The sequence below is a fragment of the Salmo salar genome, chromosome ssa04 (assembly GCF_905237065.1).
Source record: "Salmo salar chromosome ssa04, Ssal_v3.1, whole genome shotgun sequence".
NCBI lineage: Eukaryota > Metazoa > Chordata > Actinopteri > Salmoniformes > Salmonidae > Salmo > Salmo salar.
In genome coordinates this window covers 76,860,574-76,884,926 of record NC_059445.1, presented here as the reverse complement: position 1 = coordinate 76,884,926, position 24,353 = coordinate 76,860,574, and the positions used below count along the sequence as shown (strand labels likewise).

Below are 24,353 nucleotides of genomic sequence, written 5' to 3'. Positions count from 1 at the left end.
GAAGAGTCGCAAATATGATGAGAACTACATTGATTTGGAGTTCACTTATATTGGGAGTAGTGCCTTTCCTCAGCCACAGTGTGTTATATGTGCAAAAGTACTATCTTACAACTCGATGAAACCTTCACTCTTGCGCAGACATTTTAGAAACAAAACATAACAATTTGAAAAATAAGCCACGCAAGTTTTTTGAGCGAGAATTAAGACGACTTTCGAGTAGTAAGACATAAAAAGCAACAGATAGCATTAATAAGAAGGGGCTAGAAGAGTCTTATATGGTGAGCTACCGAGTGGCTAGGACAGGCAAGCCCCATACTATTGTGGAGGACATAATTCTTCCTGCTGCTGTGGATATGGCTGGGACAATGCTGGGAGAAAAGGCCATAAAAACTATACAGACAATGACTTCATCAAACAACAATTTTTCACGACGCATCAGTGACATGGCAGGAGATGTTTTGAAACAATTACTGCTTTGTATACAAGCCAGTGAATTCTATGCGTTACAGCTGGATGAGTCAACATTTACATTTACATTTAAGTCATTTAGCAGACGCTCTTATCCAGAGCGACTTACAGTAGTGAATGCATACATTTCATTTCATGCATTTTTTTTTTTTTGTACTGGCCCCCCATGGGAATCGAACCCACAACCCTGGCGTTGCACATACCATGCTGGCATTGCAAACACCATGCTCTACCAACTGAGCCATAGCAAAGGCTGGAGAACAAACAACCACCAGAATAAAAACCAGACAGTCAGGGAAAATGTAACATTCTACAAATGTCATGACATGGGGCCACCATTGATTTTGTTATAATGTTTGCATCACTCAGATAGCATAAGACATGGGAAGATGTGTACAATTGTAGGAAAGTAGCTTTAAAATGGCAATTTTTCTCTCAGACCCCATGACAAAATGTGTAGAATTCCAGGAAATTAGCTTTAAAGTAACTGCCCAGTAAAAATCTCATTTTTAAAAGTTAATATTCTGATAACTCATACCCAAATAATGTTGTTGACTCATCCTATACTTGTAATTGTGACCAAAGTATAAATAGGAGAAAAAAATACTTCAAAACCCCACCTAAAACTTTAATAAATGCTTGGTGTTTCCTTAGAGTATGATGTAATACTTCTCAGGAGGAGGAGCTGGCCAATCAGTGGTATAGAGGAGGATGAGCTGGCCCATGAGAGGCTACTTGCATGAATATTCTTTATGAGCGGTATACGCCCACACCATTTTGTTGTTGGGGTACGCCTACACCATTCCAACACAGAAAACGCTTTTTAACATGCTTAATTTAAAAAATGTGGAAGGAAAACTATTTCACTCATATTGTAAGTAAGTATAGTTAATATTTCATAGAAATCTGGAAACACTGGGAAGTTACTTTAAAACAGCAAAATGTCTCTGCGGCCAATAGGAGGGCAACATTGGCCATGCCCACTACCATGACCCCCCTGCCCCCGACACTAACTTTTCCACCTCTGCTGAAAAAATCTTAGGGGAAACACTGGTTTCTGAAGGGGTAACTCCGGCCTACTCCCTAATTCTACATTTGGGGTCATTTCATCATCCCATTGTTGGACAGGATACAAGTCAACTCAGGTTTGATAGGCCATGGATACACACTCACAAAAATACTCTTCTACAGGACTATAAAAAAAACTGCAACTGGAGACATTAATTTGCCATTTCTTCCTTGAAATGTTGTGTCTGTTTTTGCACAATTAAAACCTAATGGAAATCTCTATATATATGATTCTCTGTAATGCTCACATAAAAATACCCAAGAGGCCTGAAGCACATTCCACCTGTAATAACTCATTCTAGACGATGATGACCGCACACTAAAATTACAAAGCATGTGTGTTTTAGCTATGTTATTGTGACAGTGACATACGGTAGAAGGTGGACCAATCGCATGAGGTCAACTAAAGAACAGCTCCTTTCACACAAACCTGGTCCTCAATTTTATCTCTGGGATACTGGTGGCAAACTTTAATGTCAATTAAGATATCAAAATATGCAGCGCCTGCATCCGCAGAACAGTGCCAGTAAACCCAAATGTTGCTTAATTTGAGTGATAAAAAAAACGTCATGTTTGAGGGCGGAGGTAAAACGTTTCATCTGGATCCCTAATGACAGGTTGCCCTTTGCTTACAGAACATCCATCTTGCTCCAGGGGGCTGCCTGGCTGGCTGCCTGGCTGGCAGGCTGTTGACTACTGCCAGTGTTGGTGCTGTGTGAAGTCTGTGACTGACTGTAGGATTGGCCACAGGAACCACACTCCAACCAACAGGATGGGGAAGCAGTAAATGCCACACTAACAGACGTGTAAAGTGGGGTTGAAGAATAGCCTAAAGCCTCTGGTGGAGTGTAAGGTTAACTTTCTCTCTGTGGTGAGAGGTTACAAACATGTACTTGTTGTTGTGCCACCAGCAACCAGAACAAGGACAAAGCAGAGGGACTTGCCCAGAAGGTTCATTCTGGATTTAATTTGCACAAAAGTAGAAAGCTTTGAAATAATGTGAAATGTGGTGCGATCTTGTCCAGAGCGACTTACAGTATTGAGTTCATACATTTTCATATCGTATTTGTACTGGTCCCCCGTGGGAGTCAAACACACAACTCTGGCATTGCAAGTGCCAAGCTCTACCAACTGAGCCACACAGGATAATACACATGTAACATACAATTAAAACACATGGCATATTGCCTGTGATTCAGCAGCTACACAGCCAACTGTACCTACAACAGCTGACTAGACCTAACCCCAGTTCTCCTCTGACCTGGGACTGTCGGTCACTACGGGTCATTCTGTTTCATTTCTAGACGTCCCTGACAGACAAAAGCAGAATGATCCAGATCGTTAATGGCAGCTGACTGGGCACTGTGCAGAACAGCATGGACTATCTGTTTACTGGCCTGTTTTGAACATCTATCATGAGTTAGAGTGGAGCGGAAACTTCCGGGAAATGTGTATAGTAGTGTAGTAACAGTGTGTGTCACCCTGTGAGACAACTGTGGCTAAATGTAAACACTAGCTCTTGAACTTCACACTGACTGCCTGGTGATTGGTGAACATGGACTTCAGCTTGAGGCTTAATGATACATTGTTCCAAATTCCATGTTCAACCAGCAAGCACCTGTTCTACTGCCCTCTATCTGAACTGTCACTGATGATGTTCAATGACTAACCAACTAATTATGCATGAAAAGATCAGGCAATTATGGAAATGTTATATGTTACCATACATACTTTATATACACAATATAGGCTACTTTAAATCGAAAATCATCTTTAAGAACATTAGAAATCTATCACATAGGGCTCTATTATAGGGCAATGTCTTCATTCATAGTTGTTTGGGAATATAGCTGGGCACAGAAGAGCAGTCATCATCTCAATACAAGATTGCAAATGGATTATCTTACTTTTCAATGCTTGGATGAGCGCCTTCCCATCTTTGATTAGTTCTTTGATGAATTTGTTGGTCTTGTCCAGTTCCAGTTCGTGAGACTTTAATCTGTCTCGGAACTGTGGACTGTCCAGATAGCAGTCACTAAACTCCAGAGCAGGCAGTCCCATGTTTCCTCCGAGTCCACAGCACCCGAGGTCAGAGGAGGAAGAAATCGTTGACGGGTGATGTGCAATCCACTTAAGAAGGTAGCAGAACACAGAGATTAGCACTATGCAGATACCTGACTACAGTACTCTACATAGCCAACGCAATAATCTTGCTGACAACATGCAAGCGGGCAAACGTAGATCTGGTTTATTTTAGCCTAGGATCCAAACGGTATCCCCCCAAAAAACCGCACGCGAAAAACTGTGCTTGTATAGGAGGGAAGTACTGAAAGAATATTCACTTCTTGGCAGTCAACGATCCCAGGCAACCTGTGCATTCCTCATGACAACGCCATACTGGTCAGGAAAATAAGAGGAAGATGAAAGAAAAAAACGAGGTACGGTAGTTGCTGATTCTTCTCTGGGCGTTTTAAATGCAGAGCTTTCTCTAAAGCATTGGTGTTCGTTCCATCGTACCAACCTACCCCGAAACAGATAATCCTATGATGGATGCAGCTCTAGACCAATAGCATTGCTCGGTTCCAAAACGGTCCGAGAATGGAAGGCGCACTACAGTTGCGGGAGATGGGTGCATAAAGGAAGGGTTGGTTGGTCAAAAACGCAGTGATGTCACTTTAAAGAGCGGGGATTTCCTTATTATTATAATTTTTTACATCAACCTGCTAAGGCTAGGATTAGCAAAGCGACAGATTGTTGTTTAATCTTCAACTAATGTCCATTGGGAGAGCAATTGTTAGGTAATTACACACATCACAAGCCTTTGTGTACTCTGCATAGTTGCAAAAGGAAATGTTATCCATAATTTCAAGCAATGTGACTGTTTATGACAGCTTTAAACTAGCTATAAACGAATAAATAGTTTAGATACTACTTATAACCCCCTTATAAGTATTGCACTATAGCGAGAAAGAGAGAAAGGGTGTGTGTATGTGTGTGTGTGTGTGTGTGTGTGTGTGTGTGTGTTAGAGGTCGACCGATTATGAATTTTCAACGCCGATACTGATTATTGGAGGAACAAAAAAGCCGATACAATTTGGTTTAAATAATTAAAAAACACAGTGTTGGAGAAGAAAGTAAAAGTGCAATATGGGCCATGTAAAAAAGCTAACATTTAAGTTCCTTGCTCAGAACATGAGAACATATGAAAGCTGGTGGTTCCTTTTAACATGAGTCTTCAATATTCCCAGTTAAGAAGTTTTAGGTTGTAGTTATTATAGGAATTATAGGACTATTTCTCTCTATAACATTTGCATTTCATATACCTTTGACTATTGGATGTTCTTATAGGCACTATAGTATTGCCAGCCTAATCTTGGGAGTTGATAGGCTTGAAGTCATAAACAGCGCAGTGCTTCAAGCATTGCGAAGAGCTGCTGGCAAACGCAGGAAAGTGCTGTTTGAATGAATGCATACGAGCCTGCTGCTGCCTACCACTGCTCAGTCAGACTGCTCTATCAAATATCAAATCATTGACTTAATTATAATATAATAAACACAGAAATACGAGCCTTAGGTCATTAATATGTTCAAATCCGGAAACTATAATTTCGAAAACAAAACGTTTATTCTTTCAGTGAAATACGGAACCGTTCCGTATTTTATCGAACGGGTGGCATCCCTAAGTCTAAATATTGCTGTTACATTGCACAACCTTCAATGTTATGTCATAATTATGTAAAATTCTGGCAAATTAATTACAATCTTTGTTAGGAAGAAATGGTCTTCACACAGTTCGCAACAAGCCAGGCGGCCCAAACTGCTGCACATACCCTGACTCTGCTTGCACAGAATGCAAGAGAAGTGAGTCAATTTCCCTAGTTAACATTGCCTGCTAACATGAATTTCTTTTAACTAAATATACAGTTTTAAAAATATATACTTGTGTATTGATTTTAAGAAAGGCATTGATGTTTATGGTTAGGTACATTGGTGCAACGACAGTGTTTTTTTTCGAGAATGCGCTTAAATCATCACCTAATGATTTAACCTGATTTAATCACATTGACTGTTACTCTCTCGCGGGAATTCCACTAACGGTTCGTATGTAGCCAAATGTAGCTGCTGCTCATTCAGTTTGCTTGAAAATGGTTAAAAAAAGTTAGGCCCATGTCCATAGAGACACATACCAGCTCTACTGGTAGTACTGCTACTACCAGTAGTATTACACCTGTCGACGACACAAGTTGTTCTGCTTCCACTAGCACATCCAATGCTAGCATCAGTAATTCTACATTTGTTGTTAGCCCAGCTAGCATGGACACTTGTGAATCTGATGCAGCCGAAGCGCTAATGCCCCCTTACCCGGGAAAGCACTGAACAACAGACAGGGTGTTGGACCATTGAAGAGTCGCAAATATGATGAGAACTACATTGATTTGGAGTTCACTTATATTGGGAGTAGTGCCTTTCCTCAGCCACAGTGTGTTATATGTGCAAAAGTACTATCTTACAACTCGATGAAACCTTCACTCTTGCGCAGACATTTTAGAAACAAAACATAACAATTTGAAAAATAAGCCACGCAAGTTTTTTGAGCGAGAATTAAGACGACTTTCGAGTAGTAAGACATAAAAAGCAACAGATAGCATTAATAAGAAGGGGCTAGAAGAGTCTTATATGGTGAGCTACCGAGTGGCTAGGACAGGCAAGCCCCATACTATTGTGGAGGACATAATTCTTCCTGCTGCTGTGGATATGGCTGGGACAATGCTGGGAGAAAAGGCCATAAAAACTATACAGACAATGACTTCATCAAACAACAATTTTTCACGACGCATCAGTGACATGGCAGGAGATGTTTTGAAACAATTACTGCTTTGTATACAAGCCAGTGAATTCTATGCGTTACAGCTGGATGAGTCAACATTTACATTTACATTTAAGTCATTTAGCAGACGCTCTTATCCAGAGCGACTTACATTACCCTCACAGTCCTGTGATAATCTGTTGAGGAACAAACACAACAAACTAACATTACCCTCACAGTCCTGTGGTAATCTGGTGAGGAACACAAACTAACATTACCCTCACAGTCCTGTGGTAATCTGGTGAGAAACTCAACAAACTAACGTTACCCTCACAGTCCTGTGGTAATCTGGTGAGGGACACAAACTAACATTACCCTCACAGTCCTGTGGTAATCTGGTGAGGGACACAAACTAACATTACCCTCACAGTCCTGTGGTAATCTGGTGAGAGACAAACCCAACACGCTAACAATACCCTCACAGTCCTGTGGTAATCTGGTGAGAAACAAACCCAACACGCTAACAATACCCTCACAGTCCTGTGGTAATCTGTTGAGAAACACAAACTAACGTTACCCTCACAGTCCTGTGGTAATCTGGTGAGGAACACAAACTAACATTACCCTCACAGTCCTGTGATAATCTGGTGAGAAACACAAACTAACATTACCCTCACAGTCCTGTGGTAATCTGTTAATTAAGGAACACAAACTAACGTTACCCTCACAGTCCTGTGGTAATCTGTTGAGGAACAAACACAACAAACTAACATTACCCTCACAGTCCTGTGGTAATCTGTTGAGGAACACAAACTAACATTACCCTCACAGTCCTGTGGTAATCTGTTAATTAAGGAACACAAACTAACGTTACCCTCACAGTCCTGTGGTAATCTGTTGAGGAACAAACACAACAAACTAACATTACCCTCACAGTCCTGTGATAATCTGTTGTAAAACACAACAAACTAACATTACCCTCACAGTCCTGTGATAATCTGTTGAGGAACAAACACAACAAACTAACATTACCCTCACAGTCCTGTGAAATCTGTTGATGAGCAAAGTCAACAAACTAACATTACCCTCACAAGTAATCTGTTAAAAAACACAACAAATGAACAATACCCTACTCAACAGACGTGGCGGGCCTGGCACAGCTCCTGGGATATGTCCGTTACGTTTATGGGGGGTCAATTAAGGAAGACATCCTCTTCTGCAAACCACTGGAAACCAGGACAACAGGAGAGGATATTTTAAAAGTACTGGACAGCTTTGTGACATCAAATGGACTTTGGTGGTCAAGATGTGTTGGTATCTGTACTGAAGGCGCAAAAGCCATAACAGGGAGACATAGTGGAGTGGTAACGCGCGTGCAAGCAGTTGCTCCCGACGCCACTTGGGTACACTGTAGCATCCACCGAGAGGCTCTTGCTGCCAAGGGAATGCCTGACAGCTTGAAAGACGTTTTGGACACTACAGTGAAAATTGTTATCTTTGTTAAAGCAAGGCCCCTGAACTCTCATGTATTTTCTGCACTATGCAATGATATGGGCAGCGACCATGAAACGCTTTTACAACATACAGAAGTGCTGGTTATCAAGGGGCAAAGTATTGACACGCTTTTTTAATTGAGAGACGAGCTTAAAGTTTTCATTACTGACCATCATTTTCACTTGTCTGACCGCTTGCATGATGACGAGTTTCTCACATGACTGGCCTATCTGAGTGATGTTTTTTGTCACCTGAATGATCTGAATCAAATCAAATCAAATCAGGATTACAGGGACTCTCCGCAACTATATTTCAATGTGCGGGACAAAATTGAGGCTATGATTAAGAAGTTGGAGCTCTTCTCTGTCTGCATTAACAAGGACAACACACAGGTCTTTCCATCATTGTATGATTTTTTGTGTGCAAATGAACTCAAGCTTACAGACAATGTCAAATGTGATATAGCGAAACACCTGAGTGAGTTGGGTGCACAATTACGCAGGTACTTTCCCGAAACGGATGACACAAACAACTGGATTCGTTATCCCTTTCATGTCCTGCCTCCAGTCCACTTACCGATATCTGAACAAGAGAGCCTCATCCAAATTGCAAGAAGCGGTTCTGTGAAAATTTAATTCAATCAGAAGCCACTGCCGGATTTCTGGATTGGGCTGCGCTCAGAGTATCCTCCCTTGGCAAATCACACTATGTGAGACGTACCTATGTGAGAGTGGATTCTCGGCCCTCACTAGCATGAAAACTAAATACAGGCACAGACTGTGTGTGGGAAATGATTTAAGACTGAGACTCTCTCCAATACAACCCAACATTGCAGAGTTATGTGCATCCTTTCAAGCACACCCTTCTCATTAACATGTGTTGAATTATTCACCATTTTCGATGAACAAATCAGGTTTTATATGTAAGATGGCTAAATAAAGAGCAGAATTATTGATTATTATTCTATTATTTTTTGTGCCCTGATCCTATAAGAGCTCTTTGTCATTTCCCACAAGCCGGGTTGTGACAAAAACTCACACTCATTCTTATGTTTAATAAATGTATCGTATAGTGCTTTTACACCTGTATTGCTTGCTGGTTGGGGTTTTAGGCTGGGTTTCTGTACAGCACTTTATGACATCAGCTGATGTAAGAAGGGCTTTATAAATACATTTGATTGATTGATTGATTGATTGATTGATTGATTGATTGATTGATTGATTGATTGATAGTGTGTGTGGCAGGCTTACGATGAAGGCAAAAAACAACATTTGAGAGTGCACTGACCCTGGTGCTAGAGGGGGTACGTAGCTGGAGGTTGAATGTTTGAAGGGGTACGGGACTATAAAAAGTTTGGGAACCACTGCTGTACAGTACAGTGTCCCATGTATTCTAGTAGTGTCCCGTATACTGTACAGTACAGTGTCCCATGTATTCTAGTAGTGTCCCGTATACTGTACAGTACAGTGTCCCATGTATTCTAGTAGTGTCCCGTATACTGTACAGTACAGTGTCCCATGTATTCTAGTAGTGTCCCGTATACTGTACAGTACAGTGTCCCATGTATTCTAGTAGTGTCCCGTATACTGTGCAGTACAGTGTCCCATGTATTCTAGTAGTGTCCCGTATACTGTACAGTACAGTGTCCCATGTATTCTAGTAGTGTCCCGTATACTGTGCAGTACAGTGTCCCATGTATTCTAGTAGTGTCCCGTATACTGTACAGTACAGTGTCCCATGTATTCTAGTAGTGTCCCGTATACTGTACAGTACAGTGTCCCATGTATTCTAGTAGTGTCCCGTATACTGTACAGTACAGTGTCCCATGTATTCTAGTAGTGTCCCGTATACTGTACAGTACAGTGTCCCATGTATTCTAGTAGTGTCCCGTATACTGTACAGTACAGTGTCCCATGTATTCTAGTAGTGTCCCGTATACTGTACAGTACAGTGTCCCATGTATTCTAGTAGTGTCCCGTATACTGTACAGTACAGTGTCACATGAATTCTAGTAGTGTCCCAGTGGCCCATTCTCTAGTAGCCTATAGTAGTCTTTTATAGGGTGGTTTGTTCCAGCTGCCATCAACTAAGCCATAAAAATAAACATTTACATTGAATTTGATGTAATATTCTGCAAGATATGGGAGCAGTTTTGGGGGAGCAATTTTTTTAGGCACTATGAATGAATTTTAGAATCACATAGTTCATCCACAATATTTTTCCTTGTTGAATGAGTGGTGTGCAATCACCCATTTTGAACTCTCAACCAACCATGTCATGGAAGTACATGCATCATTCCCTGAGGCTTGAGCCGGTCACTCATAGATAGAGGAGAAAGGTGTTCCCCTCTGGGTGACATGCTGGGGAGGAGAATGCCCCTCTCTGTCTCCAGTCTAGCCAGTGCTAGCATCCCTAGCCCCAGCCAACTGTGTGGTAGGGGGAGACACAGTGGGCCTTTCAGTCCCCCTCAGCGTTGGTCCAAAAAGCCTGTTTCTAGAGGGTCCCGAGAACGTTAGAAACAGCAATCAGGAAGTCTTCAGGGGAACTCTCGCATATACTCATAAGCCAGGCCGAGGGTGATCTCACAGCTGGGACATTTTGGCGAGACTCCAGAGCACTCTTAGATGGGAAAGACACTTAAGAACTTGCCATATTCTCTTATCCTCTTTCCAGAGAGGCCAGGGGCCCATTGCTGTCATACCGCTGGTGTTATACAATTCACATATGTATTACACTGGGTGTCATTCACCATATGAAGCCCTAAGCCATGGGCAGCGTCTCACTTATTGATAATGGCTACCTCTACTACCTCTATATAATGCACTCACAGAACACTTTCTATGCATGTACAGCACAGGCGGCCAGTGGCACCTTCATTTGGGAGGACGGGCTCATAGTAATAGCTGGAACGGGAAAAAATGGAACGGTATCGAACATATCAAACATGTTTTCCATGTGGTTGATACCATTCCATTCATTCCATTCCAGCCATTATTATGAGCTGTCCTCCCCTCAGCAGCCTCCTGTGACGTACAGTCATCTGTGACTGGAATCTTCTTTCTGAGGCGTTTGTAAGGAGAGCGTATAATATTTTATTGGTGGTCTTGTCTGCCATCTCCTGGTTAAAGCAAGTGCTACAAAAGGCCTGTCAAATCCGGGACTTTCAAATTGCTGTGAAAAATGAATAGGTGAGGGATAACTAGATCAGGTGTGTGTTCTTAATAACATGCAATGATCACTATGTTTAAAGTTCACATCTCACAAAGAAATATCCTTCTTTAAAGTCATCAATGTGATGATACACCTCCACAACTGTTGACATCAATGATGTCTGGGTATACTCCATGTGTTCTGCCTCCAATGAATGTTAAAGTTACCTGATGTATTTTCAACATTATTTCCCTTAGACTGTATTATAAATGATTGAACATGCAGATGTAGTGTATGAATTATTGGATGGCCACAGTTTGGGAAAGCGCCCTTGAAGACTAAAAACAGCAGTCCACATGAGGCAGAGTGAATTATTCATTCAGCCTGCACTTCCTATGTTTGTGACAGTGTGGCTCTACAGCAACACTCAGTGCCTTGCCTTGCCTACCACAGTAAAAATAGAACCAGAGAGTAGTTAACAAGAGCTTTGCTTTTCTCTTACTGAGATGTCATGGATGGAGTTATGGTGTAACCCTTTATTATAAAGGTGTTGCTCACTCACTTCCTGTTTTAATTCACATTAATCTTGTTTATGTGACGTTTTTCTTTTATGTCTCCAGGAGAGCCAATAGGAATGTATCATATCATAGGCAGCCTGCTCACTTCCCGGTGCAGGCCAGGGACCCACGTCACTCCTTGAGCTAGTGGTTTAAATATAGCCCTGACGACGGCCTGCTGAAATGGATCTGGTGACGCTGGGCGGCCCCTGGATGATTGACGGAGTACAAATACAGACAGTCACCCAGGCAGCCACTGCACCACAGGGGCCAGTTCTCCCAGGAGACTCACTTCCACAGGAGGTCTGACACACAGACGCTGAGAGACTCATCCAATTCACACTCAGGAAGAAGCGTCAGGGCGGACATGCTGGCTCATCTGGGGCATTGTCACGTGGCGTTGTCACAGGTAAGTTCTGTCTTGGTCGGATCCGGTCCCACCCACTCTCAGCCAGTCGCTGGACGTCATTCGCAGCCAGGGGTTTGTCCTGGTGTTCTCCGGATCTTGTCTGGCACCACAGTAACAGTTCCACTTCCAGTTCCACTCCTACTGCTGCTGCTTGGAAAAATAGGCTCTATGTGGGAAGGCCTAGCTTTCCTGTGGCTTTTTTTTCTTAACCAAGGCCAGTATGATTTCCAAGACATTCCGGATGTGGAGTCTGGCTAAGCCTGTGTATGCTAATGATAACAGGGCTACCACTGGCTACCGTTCTGCTTTAAATCTAAAAAGGCCAGGCTCCATGACAGCTGCACGGGGCTCTTTTTACAGGACAAAAGATTATGAAGATTTTCACTGCAAGTCATCTCCATTTTCTGGGTGAACGTGACTGTGCTGCCTACTAATCCAGACCAGGAAAGTGATTTGATCAGGGATTAGTCATTCTCAAGAGGTTGGCTTTTTTGCTTGTTTGACTGATTAGAGTGATTGACAGGTGACCTTGGAGCCAAACAGCTGGGAATAGACTGATCCCATGTGGCTGTGCACTTTACATTATGGCTGCAGACAGAGATATTGATATGCTATAAAGTTTTAGGACTGTTTTCTGTTGTCTTTCAAGTCATTTTAGAGAGGTCCTATTTTATTTGTGTACAAACATAGTGTATTAGAAATATACTTTTCGCTGAATGCTTTGCTTTCTAATATTTGTGATGTGTTGAAACATTTGTAATATGATATCACTGCCATCTGCAACTGATATCTATGTGAATTTAATCACATTACTTTAAACAATGAAAGCAAACAAGTCTGCACATGTGGCGATTTGCTTGGCCCGCAACGCAATCTGATTCATGCACCATTTCATATGCAAACCGGAGGTCCATGTAAGGCAATCGGATTTTTCTCGTAATCAAATTATAAGGCGGTCTTATCCCGCGTTACAGTTACATTTTTTCTCTTCCTTGAATAAAACGAGAGCGCATATCCCACACCTTTAGTGATACCAGAATCAACAATTGTCCCGTGACTCTGTCCAGCCACAGGGGCATTTAGCGCGCACCTCTCGTCCAGAGGGACTCTACAGAATGACAGAGGGAGAAATTACTGTGCTCTCCATGGGGCCAACGACACAGCAAAACTACAGACCTCTCATACGGCTCTACTGTATGAACGGAGGACATCATCTGCAGATCCTACCAGATGGGACTGTCGCGGGCAGCAGAGATGAAAATAAAGATGGTAAGAATTGTTTTGGGGAGGTATTCGATATTCTGAACTATAATACACAGTTAAATTAACATATGATGAATGTTTAGTTAAGTTTTGGTATTGTAGGCTATAAACATAAATAAAGATTCGCACACTTTATACACTGAACAAAAATATAAACGCAACATGTAAAGTGCTGGTCCCAGTGGCGGTTCTAGCTTGTATGGCTCCCTGGGCGCCCCCCCCCAAAAAAAACCCACCATTCTGCACTAACTGTAAATTTTATTCAGACATTAGAAACAACACAAATAAATAATCATAACATTTGAAACTATGTAAATATAAAAATATATACAATAATAAGACTCATAAATATCAAAAAGAAGTAACAAAGACAAATGTTGATTTGGCACTCGAGCATCAATACATTACCCATCCCCCAACACTGTCAACTAAGAGTCAAGACTAAACCAATTCACCTTGGTGGTGTGCAGACTGGTTTTATATTATTCTTAACGACTTCACACAAACCAGAAAAAAATGCAACAATATGTCTGTGAAACTATATATTCACAGTGTTATGAATGAATTGTGATTTATTTGGTAGCATTTCGTAGTGTGACTGATTTACTAATTGCATTAGTACTGTACAAAGTTAGAGGTGTGCTATTTGATAGATTCCCCCGCTCCCCCTACCTGGGCTTCCAGTGGGGAGACCTGAGGTCAACCTACCCCCGCCCCCCTCCCCATCTTGGACTTCTGAGTGGGAGACCTTCCCAGGCAGTAGCCTACCTAGCTCACAAACTAGAATCAGGGCGCCCACTCCGACAAGGTTAATTGACCCACATTCCCACACGGTGACATGAAATCATTAACGTGACGTGTAAATGAGCGATAGAAAACCGATCGCACAAATGTCACCATTCCCCCAAAATTGTGCTGGTGCACCGTGCCTCCCCCGGCGAGATGCCGCCCTGGGCGGCCGCCCATGTCACCTATACCTAAATCCGCCACTGGCTGGTCCCATGTTTCATGAGCTGAAATAAAAGATCCCCGAAAATATCTATATGAACAAAAAGCATATTTCTCTCAAATGTTGTGAACAAATATGTTTATATCCCTGTTAGTGAGCATTTTATCATTTGTCAAGATAATCCATCCACCTGAAATGTGTGGCATATTAAGAAGTTGATTAAACAGCATGATCATTAAACAGGTGCACATTGTGCTGGGGACAATAAAAGGCCACTTTAAAATGTGTAGTATTGTCACACAACACAATGGCTCAAGTGTTTCACATTTTCAGGGAGCATGCAATTGGCATGCTGACTGCAGGAATGTCCACCAGAGCTCTTTGTCAGAGAATTGAATGTTAATTTCTCTACCTCCAACGTCGTTTTAGAGAATTTGGCAGTACGTCCAACCGGCCTCACACACACAGTTCAGTTGACTGATTTCCTTATATGAACTGTAATTCAGCAATATCGTTGAAATTGTTGCATGTTGCGTTTATATTTTTAAGCTCCCAGTAATTAATTGGTGAATCACCAATGTTTCGGCATCACTGTGCTTTCTTCAGGCTTTAGTTTGGTGTTGACATGCAGAGGAGCATAGGCCTACTAACACCTTATGTTTACAGTTATTTAGAATAGCCTATAGGCATATCAGCTACTTACCGCAGAGATAATACATAGTTGAATACGTTTATTTATACCATTAAGAAACAATATCACTTTTGTGAAGTATTTAGAGGAACAGCCTTATTCTCACACCTTTCTAATAATGTTCTCATGATAGGCTTTAGGGACAACCTGACGGCAACTAGCAATACAATCAGCCCATCGTTTTGACACCAGCCTGTGTATTTGTGCTCTAGACATCCTGAAGGTAAAAGCAGTGAGTGTTGGTGTGGTGGCCATCAAGGGCCATGAGACGGGCCGTTATCTGGCCATGGACAAAGATGGTAATCTCTATGGATCGGTGAGTCTCTCCTAGCAACACTATGGAAATTACTGTATCAAACTCTGTATAAAATGAAACAGTTCCTAATCAAAAACCCAGATGGAAAACTACAGTGTAGCTTTCACCTCTTTGAGTTAGACAATTTGATCATGTAGCCTAACTAACCTAAGAATTATTATGAGTAATCCATTACCCTGGGGGTAATCACAATCATCAAGAGATGAGAAACATCAACCAAACAGATGTATCAGAATGGGTTGCTTTGGGTTTCCTATCTTGAAGTCAAAGTCTTCATTCATTGTATCTTGAAGTCAAAGTCTTCATTTATTATAATGATTAGAGGCTAGGTTTCCGGACACAGAAAATCTCCATTGAGCATACTTTTTGTCCGGGACTAGGTTTAATATGTGTCAAGGAAACCAGCCCTAAATGTTCTTAATCTAACTTTATTTATTCCAGAAAACTCTGAAGGATGAGTGTTACTTCCTGGAGAAGATGGAGGAGAACCATTACAACACGTACAGGTCTCAGAAGTACCAGGCCAAAGACTGGTTCCTGGGGCTCAAGAGGAACGGGCAGCCTAAAGCTGGCCAAAGGACACACATAGGCCAGAAGGCCATATATTTTCTGCCTCGGCCTGTTGACAACACCACCATGTAAAGGCAGAAGACAGGAAATGCCAACAATGACCCTGTCACAGCAATCAATCACCTCAATTCACTTTGAACAATGTGCTCTTAATCAATAAGTAAATGTGACAAAGCATCAATAATAATTATGTTATTATATTTTATGATCAATGGGCCATTTTAATGTATTCCTTTTGTACAATAATAGCATATGTATCACACAAATTGTTTCTTATTTATATCCTATGTTTCCTCATATTTGTTGGAGAATATTTATTAATAAAATGTTGTAAAAATATATTTGTATTTTAGTTTTCATAATAGAATGGGCACATTTTCATTGAAATACAATTTCATATTGAATATTGTAGCAAACGCTGGAATTATATTATCATAGGACTCGTAGCATGTCCCATAACAACTATTACAAAGGTTATTAGACTGGTGTTACTTTAGTCCTACTGACACATGTGGCACGTTCTTATTTTCTTTACTTTTACCCTTAAGGAATAGTATATTATAAAGTGGGTGGTTCCAGCCCTGAATGCTGATTGGCTGACAGCTGTGGTATGTCAGACCATATACACGGTTATGACAATATATTCATTTTTACTGTTCTAATTACGTTGGTAACCAGTTTATAATAGCAATAAGGCACCTCAGAGGTTTGTGCTATATGGCTTATATACCACGGGCTAAGACCTCGTGCCATATTGCTAAATTTTATCACACTGTTTTTACTTATTCTTGTTTGTACGGTACTGTCATACTCATAAATACTGAGAAGAGATATTGACTATGACCATAGGGTGGCAGCATTGAACCTTGCTCAATTCATACTGTTCATTCAGGAAACGTAACGTAGGAGTACAGCTGAAATAGATCTGTTGTTTGGTAGAAACCTGTTGATATAAGCATGGCCATAATTACATATGAGGGCACGAGGTCTGGACCTTGATAATCTTTTCTAATTTTAAAATATATATATATATATACACCTGACCTATTTTATATATATAGATATATACAGTACCAGTCAAAAGTTTGGACACACCTACTCATTCCAGGGTTTTTATTTATTTTTGCTATTTTCTACAACCAGCTTCACCCACAACATTTGGCATCAGCAAACCGCTCGCCCACATGACGCCATAAACGCTGTCTGCCAACTGCCCTGTACAGTTGAAACTGGGATTCATCCGTGAAGAGCACACTTCTTCAGCGTGCCAGTAGCCATCAAAAGTGAGCATTTGCCCACTGAAGTCGGTTACAAGCTGAACTGTGGTCAGGTCAAGACCCTAGTGGGACGACGAGCACGCAGATGAGCTTCCCAGATGAGCTTCCCTTTCTGAAAGTTTGTGCAGAAATTCTTCAGTTGTGCAAACCCATAGTTTCATCAGCTGTTTGGGTGGCTGGTCTCAGACGATCCTGCAGGTGAAGAAGCCGGATGTGGAGGGCTTGCATGGTTACACTTGGTAAGAGGTTGTGAGGCCGGTTGGACGTACTGCGAAATTCTCTAAAACTACATTGGTAGAGAAATGAACATTCAATTATATGGCAACAGCTCTGGTGGACATTCCTGCAGTCAGCATGTCAAGTGCACGCTCCCTCAAAACTTGAGACATCTGTGGCATTGTGTTGTGTGACAAAACTGCACATTTTAGAGTGGCCTTTTATTGTCCTCAGCACAAGGTCCACCTGTGTAATGATCATGTTGTTTAATCAGCTTCTTAATACGCCAAAACCTGTCAGGTGGATGGATTATCTTGGCAAAGGATAAAATGCTCACTAACAGGGATGTTGTGCAAAACATTTGAGAGAATGAAGCTCTTTGTGCATATTGAACATTTTGTGGATCTTTTATTTCAGCTCTTGAATTGAGTTTATATTTGTGTTCAGTATATATATTACTGGTCAACATCTAAATATTGCTCCCAGCATTGATCAAAGCTCAGAACGCTTATATTCTTGATCTGACGGAGTTCTAATCGCGCCTGCCTCTTTGCAAATGAGTGGAATGACGCTCAGTAGTTTGTTCATTATGTTCTCCTGCGTCCACCGGATTTGGCTCCCCGATTTGCCTTTTTAGCATCACATTCACCACTCTCTCATTCAGGGCACAGACCGAGGGACTGAGATGTGAAACAAACTACCCAAGGTCGCAGTCGGCTCAATAGGGAACTAGTATAGAGATACTGCTGACAGATGCCGGACAAAAGGCCATTTTAAAACTGTCCCGCGACTCCTGCTGTGTTTACAGACATCCCCCAAACAAAAAACGACTCTCGGAGAATGAGTGCACTACGACACAACTGGTAAATAGTCGCTAATATATATAATCAGGCTGAATCACATCCGGCCGTGATTGAGTCCCATAGGGCGGCGCACAATTGGCCCAGCGTCGTCCGGGTTTGGCCGGGGTAGGCCGTCATAGTACATAAGAATTTCTTCTTAACTGACTTGACTAGTTAAATAATGGTTAAATTTTAAAAAAGTATTTTAAATATTACGATACGAGCGCTTATTTCAAATATCGCTCTGTAAGCCACGCCCCAGTGGTCAGAGCTAGGCATGTTGGACAGGAACATGTTTTAAAGCCATAGCCGCAGGAAGTAGTTTGAGGGTGGGATCCTGTCCCCGCTGCAGACGGCTATACCGGTCCGCTAATACAGGGCTATTAAAGGCCCAGTGCACTACTTTTGTGAAAAATACTTTTTTCAATTTTTTTAAATATTTGTTTATATTTTTCAGGGTTTGCTGCAATCAATCAATCAAATGTATTTATAAAGCTGTTTTTACATCAGCCGATGTCACAAAGTGCTATACAGAAACACAGCCTAAAACCACAAACAGCAAGCAATGCAGATGTAGAAGCACGGTGGCTAGGAAAAACTCCCTAGAAAGGTAAGAACCTAGGAAGAAACCTAGAGAGGAACCAGGCTCTGGGGGGTGGCCAGCCCTCTTCTGGCTGTGCCGGGTGGAGATTATAACAGTACATGGCCAAGATTTTCAAACGTTCATAGATGACCAGCAGGGTCAAATAATAATAATCACAGTGGTTGTAGAGGGTGCAACAGGTCAGCACCTCAGGAGTAAATGTCAGTTAGCTTTTCATAGTCGATCATTCAGAGTTAGAGACAGCAGGTGCGGTAGAGAGAGAGAGTCGGAAACAGCAGGTCCGGGACAAGGTAGCACGTCCGGTGAACAGGACAGGGTTCCATAGCCGCAGGCAGAACAGTTGAAACTGGAGCAGCAGCACAACCAGGTGGACTGAGGACAGCAAGGAGTCATCAGGCCAGGTAGTCCTGTTGCATGGTCCTAGAGCTCAGTTCATCCAAGAGAAGAGAAAAGGAGAGAGAGAGAGAAAGAGAGAGAGGGAATTAGAGGGAGCATCCGGACACCGGTTAAGACAGGAGAAATACTCCAGATATAACAGACTGACCCTAGCCCCCTGACACATAAACTATTGCAGCATAAATACTGGAGGCTGAGACAGAAGGGGTCGGGAGACACTGTGGCCCTGTCCGACGATACCCCCGGACAGGGCCAAACAGGCAGGATATAACCCCACCCACTTTGCCAAAGTACTGCCCCCACACCACTAGAGGGATATCTTCAACCACCAACTTACTACCCTGAGACAAGGCCAAGTACAGCCCATTAATATCTCCCCCATGGCACAAACCCGAGGGTGCGCCAACCTGACTCAGCCCCCGTAATAGGGTTTGAGGCAGAGAATCCCAGTGGAGAGAGGGGAACCGGCCAGGCAGAGACAGCAAGGGCGGTTTGTCGCCTCCAGTGCCTTTCAGTTCACCTTCACACCCCTGGGCCAGACTATACTCAATCATAGGGCCTATTGAAGAGATGAGTCTTCAATAAAGACTTAAACGTCGAGACTGAGTCTGCGTCTTTCACATGGATATGGATATGCAGACCATTCCATAAAAATGGAGCTCTGTAGGAGAAAGCCCTGCCTCCAGCTGTTTGCTTAGAAATTCTAGGGACAATAAGGAGGCCAGCATTTTGTGACCGTAGCGTACGTGCAGGTATGTGCGGCAGGACCAAATCGAAAAGATAGGTAGGAGCAAGCCCATGTAATGCTTTGTAGGTTAGCAGTAAAACCCTTGCCTTAACAGGAAGCCAGAGTAGAGAGGCTAGCAAGATTCTAGTAGCCGTGTTTAGCACTAACTGAAGTTTATTTAGTGCTTTTTCCAGGTAGCTGGAAAGTAGAGAATCGCAGTAGTCTAATCTAGAAGTGCTAAAAGCATGGATAGATTTTTCTGCATCCTTTTTGGACAGAAAGTTTCAAATTTTTGCAATGTTACGTAGATGGAAAAAAGCTGTCCTTGAAACAGTCTTGATATGTTTGTCAAAAGAGAGATCAGGGTCAAGAGTAACGCCGAGGTTCTTCACAGTTTTATTTGAAACGACTGTACAACCATCAAGATGAATTGTCAGATCCAACAGAAGATCTCTTTGTTTCTTGGGACCTAGAACTAGCATCTCAGTTTTGTCCGAGTTTAAAATTTAAAAAAATGCCGCCATCCACTTCCTTATGTCTGAAACACAGGCTTCCAGGGAGTGCAATTTTGGGGCTTCACCATGTTTCATTGAAATGTACAGCTGTGAACTGAAATATATAGTGAAAACAATAGTGGTCCTATAACGGAACCTTGAGGAACACCACAATTTGCAGCACCCTCAGCACACCTACTTCCCGCGGCTATGTGTAAAGCCTCTCATTTTACAATTGGTCCGCCTTGGTTCTGTGTAGCCTAGTTATGCTAATGTATTTGAGACCAGTGTCTTGCAGTTAATTTTGTCTTTGACTTAATAAGTAAAATATCTTTGAGTAGTAAGCAGGGAAACAGAGTCTCAGACAGTTCTCAATTGAACATACCAGAGGGGGGCATCGTTTACTGCCTAAATTCCTGGTGTTCTTACCACCAGTGTTCGGAATACATTGAGATTTGTGAAAATACAGACCATGGGACTCCTTTTTACAAGGAGATTTATTTGTCAAAGGTCTGCGGTGGGTCTGTGTAAGCTAATTGATTATATTGGAGACAGGTTTATTGCAGTGAATGTCACGTTTTAATTTACTGTTATAATATTTCAAAGTAGCAGCCATATAACAGCCAGGAAAACAAATTGTTCTCACTTTATGATAGAACATTCACAGTGGCGCACTTTACCTGAATTGTTAGAATGTTCTTGTGACCATAACGAAACGACTTATTTTACTCAAATAGAGATATAATTAAATTGTGGGTCTTGGGTCTTGCTGAGAATAGAGCATTCACTTTTCTGCCTGAGTGTGGAGCTGTTTAGCCCAATTTCCTGGATTATTTTGTGAACAGAACAAAACTCCTTATTTTACTCAACTATAGATTTAAATAAACGGCGTATCTTTAAAATGACGGGCCAGGCTGACATGGACTGTTTTCTCACCTTATTCTCTTACCAGGTAACAAGAAGTGAATACTAAACAAGGACTGAAGCAATAGACTCCTTATTTTACTCAACAAGAGATTGAACGCTACCTGAATCCAGGCTGCATCACATCCGGCCGTGATTGGGAGTCCCATAGGGCGGCGCACAATTGGCCCAGCGTCGTCCGGGTTTGTTCGGCCGTCATTGTAAATAAGAATTTGTTCTTAAGTTCTTAACTGACTTGCCTAGTTAAATAACGGTTAATTAAGTAAAAAAAAACTAAAAATAATATGTACTCAGAAAAGTAACATAAGTACAGTATCACAGCGAGGTCAAAAAGGTGTGTGTATTAGTCAGTGTCCACAGTTGATTATTATCTACCCCCAGTGCATGTGGTGTACTATGTTAGCCATGCTCTCACAAACCCTCATCTTTTCTCTTTCTCTGTCTTCCCTTCTGGAGGGCCTGAGGCTCTTGGACCGCGACTGAGAATACCCTGGCCTGACAACTGGACGCGCCTGGCCCAGTCTTACCTGGCCCCCCTCTACCTGCTACCTGCTTGTTGCTGCCTCTCTGTTGCTGCCTCTCTGTTGCTGCCTCTCTGTTGCTGCCTCTATGTTGCTGCCTCTCTGTTGCTGCCTCTCTGTTGCTGTCTCTCTGTTGCTGCCTCTCTGTTGCTGCCTCCACTGGTTCTTTCTCTGTCAGTTATCAGTTATTCCATACCAAGGCTAGATGAGGCTGAATGGCAACTAATTCATCTCATTGGTGCATGACTGTTCAGTCTGTTAAGTATTCCAACAATGGAAATATGGATTTCTTGGCTGAATTAAGGATTTATTAAACCTTCAAAAGGGACAAACATACACAATAAAGGAAGGGCTCTGGCTAGTATTACTTAGCCAGCTTGAAGGAGGAAGTAAGGGGCTAACGTTAAATGGAGCCTATATGCTTCTAAGTTCTCATAATAACTTTGCTTTACAGAGAGTAGGCTACTGAGACAGACAGTGATGTGGCGCTCAGTGGTGAGGCTGAGGCAGGCTGCAATGCATGCAGGAGGAAGTAGAGGAGACAGAGAGAGAAAAGAGAAAAGTAAGCAGAGAGAGGTTTATATAGTGGTTCCCAAACTTGGGGTCGGGGACCCATGTGGGGTCCCTTGAGAAAATCTGTACTAATCTTATCAAACATCATAGGAACTTGTATATGTTTCAGGGTTCTCCCGAAATAATGTAAGAAGGGTGCGGTGCCACCTTGTGGACTGTCTGTGCCTCTTTTTAGATTGCAGAAAATGTTATGTGTTCAAAAACTCAAACATCTCCAAAGGCCTACAGGCTATCCCCGCCATACACAGCAGCGCCACCTTGTTGAAAAATTCAGGGGAGAACCCAGGGTTTCAATATGAACATCTCCACATGGCCTGTCTTCCCTATAGGCCTGCATTAAAATGCAATCAAAATGTAAACAATGCATTTAAAAAAATATCATACCTTTTTATTAGCCGCTGATGCTACGTGTCAGTGTGAATTATTTCTCATATTTCCCCCCTTTCAGGGTTATAACATTACAATTGTATGGCTAATAAGCTATGTGTTTGTAGTTCGACTGAGGTGAATGAACCTACAGCAGCCAAGGTGATAATGACTGGGGGCATTTTTGGTTGTTTTTGCTGTTCTCCAAATAGCATTTTACATTTTTTTTTAATTATTGTATAGAAATGCAGCATATGACATTCAACTTTTTTTTTTAAATCAGACCTCATTAAAACTCAAAACCCTGGTTACAACCCTGGACATAAGTTACATCACATGATGATATTTTAATTTTCTTAACTTATTTTTGTTAACAGCAAATAGTAACATTCCTCCCTTACATTCAAATCTAGTCCGATCAGTATTCAGACCCCTTGACTTATTCCACATTTTCTTACGTTACAGCCTTATCCTAAAATGGATTTTAAAAAATCCTCAGCAATTTACACCCAATACCCCATAATGACAAAGTGAATACATGTTTTTAGACATTTCTGCAAATGTATTAAAAATAAAAACAGAAATACCTTATTAAGTATTCAGACCCTTTGCTATGAGACCCGAAATTGAGCTCAGGTGCATCCTATTTTCATTGATCATCCTTGAGATGTTTCTACAACTTGATTGGAGTCCACCTGTGGTAAATTCAATTGATTTGACATGATTTGGAAAGGCACACACCTGTCTATATTAGGTCCCACAGTTGACAGTGCATGTCAGAGTCAAAACCAAGCCATGAGGTCAAATGAATTGTCCATAGAGCTCCGAAACAGGATTGTGTCCAGGCACAGATCTGGGGAAGGGTACCAAATAATTTCTGCAGCATTGAAGGTCCCCAAGAACACAGTAGCCTCCATCATTCTTAAATGGAAGAAGTTTGGAACCACCAAGACTCTTCCTAGAGCTGGCCGCCTGGCCAAACTTAGCAATTGGGGGAGAAGGGCCTTGGTCAAGGAGGTGACCAAGAACCCGATGGTCACTCTGACAGAGCTCTAGAGTTACTCTGGAGATGGGAGAACCTTCCAGAAGGACAACCATCTCTGCAGCACTCCACCAATCAGATATTTATGGTAGAGTGGCCAGACGAAAGCCACTCCTCAGTAAAAGGCACATGACAGCCTGCTTGGAGTTTGCCAAAAGGCACCTAAAGGACTCTCAGACCATGAAAAACAAGATTCTCTGGTCTGATGAAACCAAGATTGAACTCTTTGGCCTGAATGCCAAGCGTGAAGTCTGGAGGAAACCTGGCACCATCCCTACGGTGAAGCATGGTGGTGGTAGCATTATGCTGTGGGGATGTTTTTCAGCAGCAGGGACTGGGAGACTAGTCAGGATCAAGGCAAAGATGAACGGAGCAAGGTACAGAGATCCTTGATGAAAAAATACAGGTATGCCAAGCTTGTAGCGTCATATCCAAGAAGACTTGATGTTGTAATCACTGGCACAGGTGCTTCAACAAAGTACTGAGTAAAGGGTCTGAATACTTATGTAAATGTGATATTTCCGTTTTTTAAAATAAATGATAAAACATTTATGAAAACCTGTTTTTGCTTTATCATTATGGGGGATCAATTTAATCAATTTTATAAGGCTGTATTGTATCAAAATTTG

The 24,353-nt window shown here is 41.9% G+C and overlaps 1 protein-coding gene across 1 annotated transcript; it reads left to right on the top strand.

Moving 5' to 3' along the window:
* Positions 1-11,780: 11,780 nt before the first annotated feature.
* Positions 11,781-16,081, top strand: LOC106603858 (putative fibroblast growth factor 1). The gene is made up of 4 exons (XM_014198057.2): positions 11,781-11,953; positions 13,021-13,222; positions 15,069-15,172; positions 15,614-16,081. The coding sequence occupies exons 1-4, from the start codon at positions 11,912-11,914 to the stop codon at positions 15,812-15,814; spliced, it is 549 nt and encodes a 182-aa protein (XP_014053532.2). The 5' UTR covers positions 11,781-11,911; the 3' UTR covers positions 15,815-16,081.
* Positions 16,082-24,353: the final 8,272 nt, after the last annotated feature.

Coding starts and splice junctions, on each gene's coding strand:
- LOC106603858 (XM_014198057.2), top strand. CDS start 11,912: ATGCTGGCTCATCTGGGGCATTGTCACGTGGCGTTGTCACAG. Junction 13,223..15,068: donor CAGAGATGAAAATAAAGATG/GTAAGAATTGTT, acceptor TTTGTGCTCTAG/ACATCCTGAAGGTAAAAGCA. Junction 15,173..15,613: donor ATGGTAATCTCTATGGATCG/GTGAGTCTCTCC, acceptor TATTTATTCCAG/AAAACTCTGAAGGATGAGTG.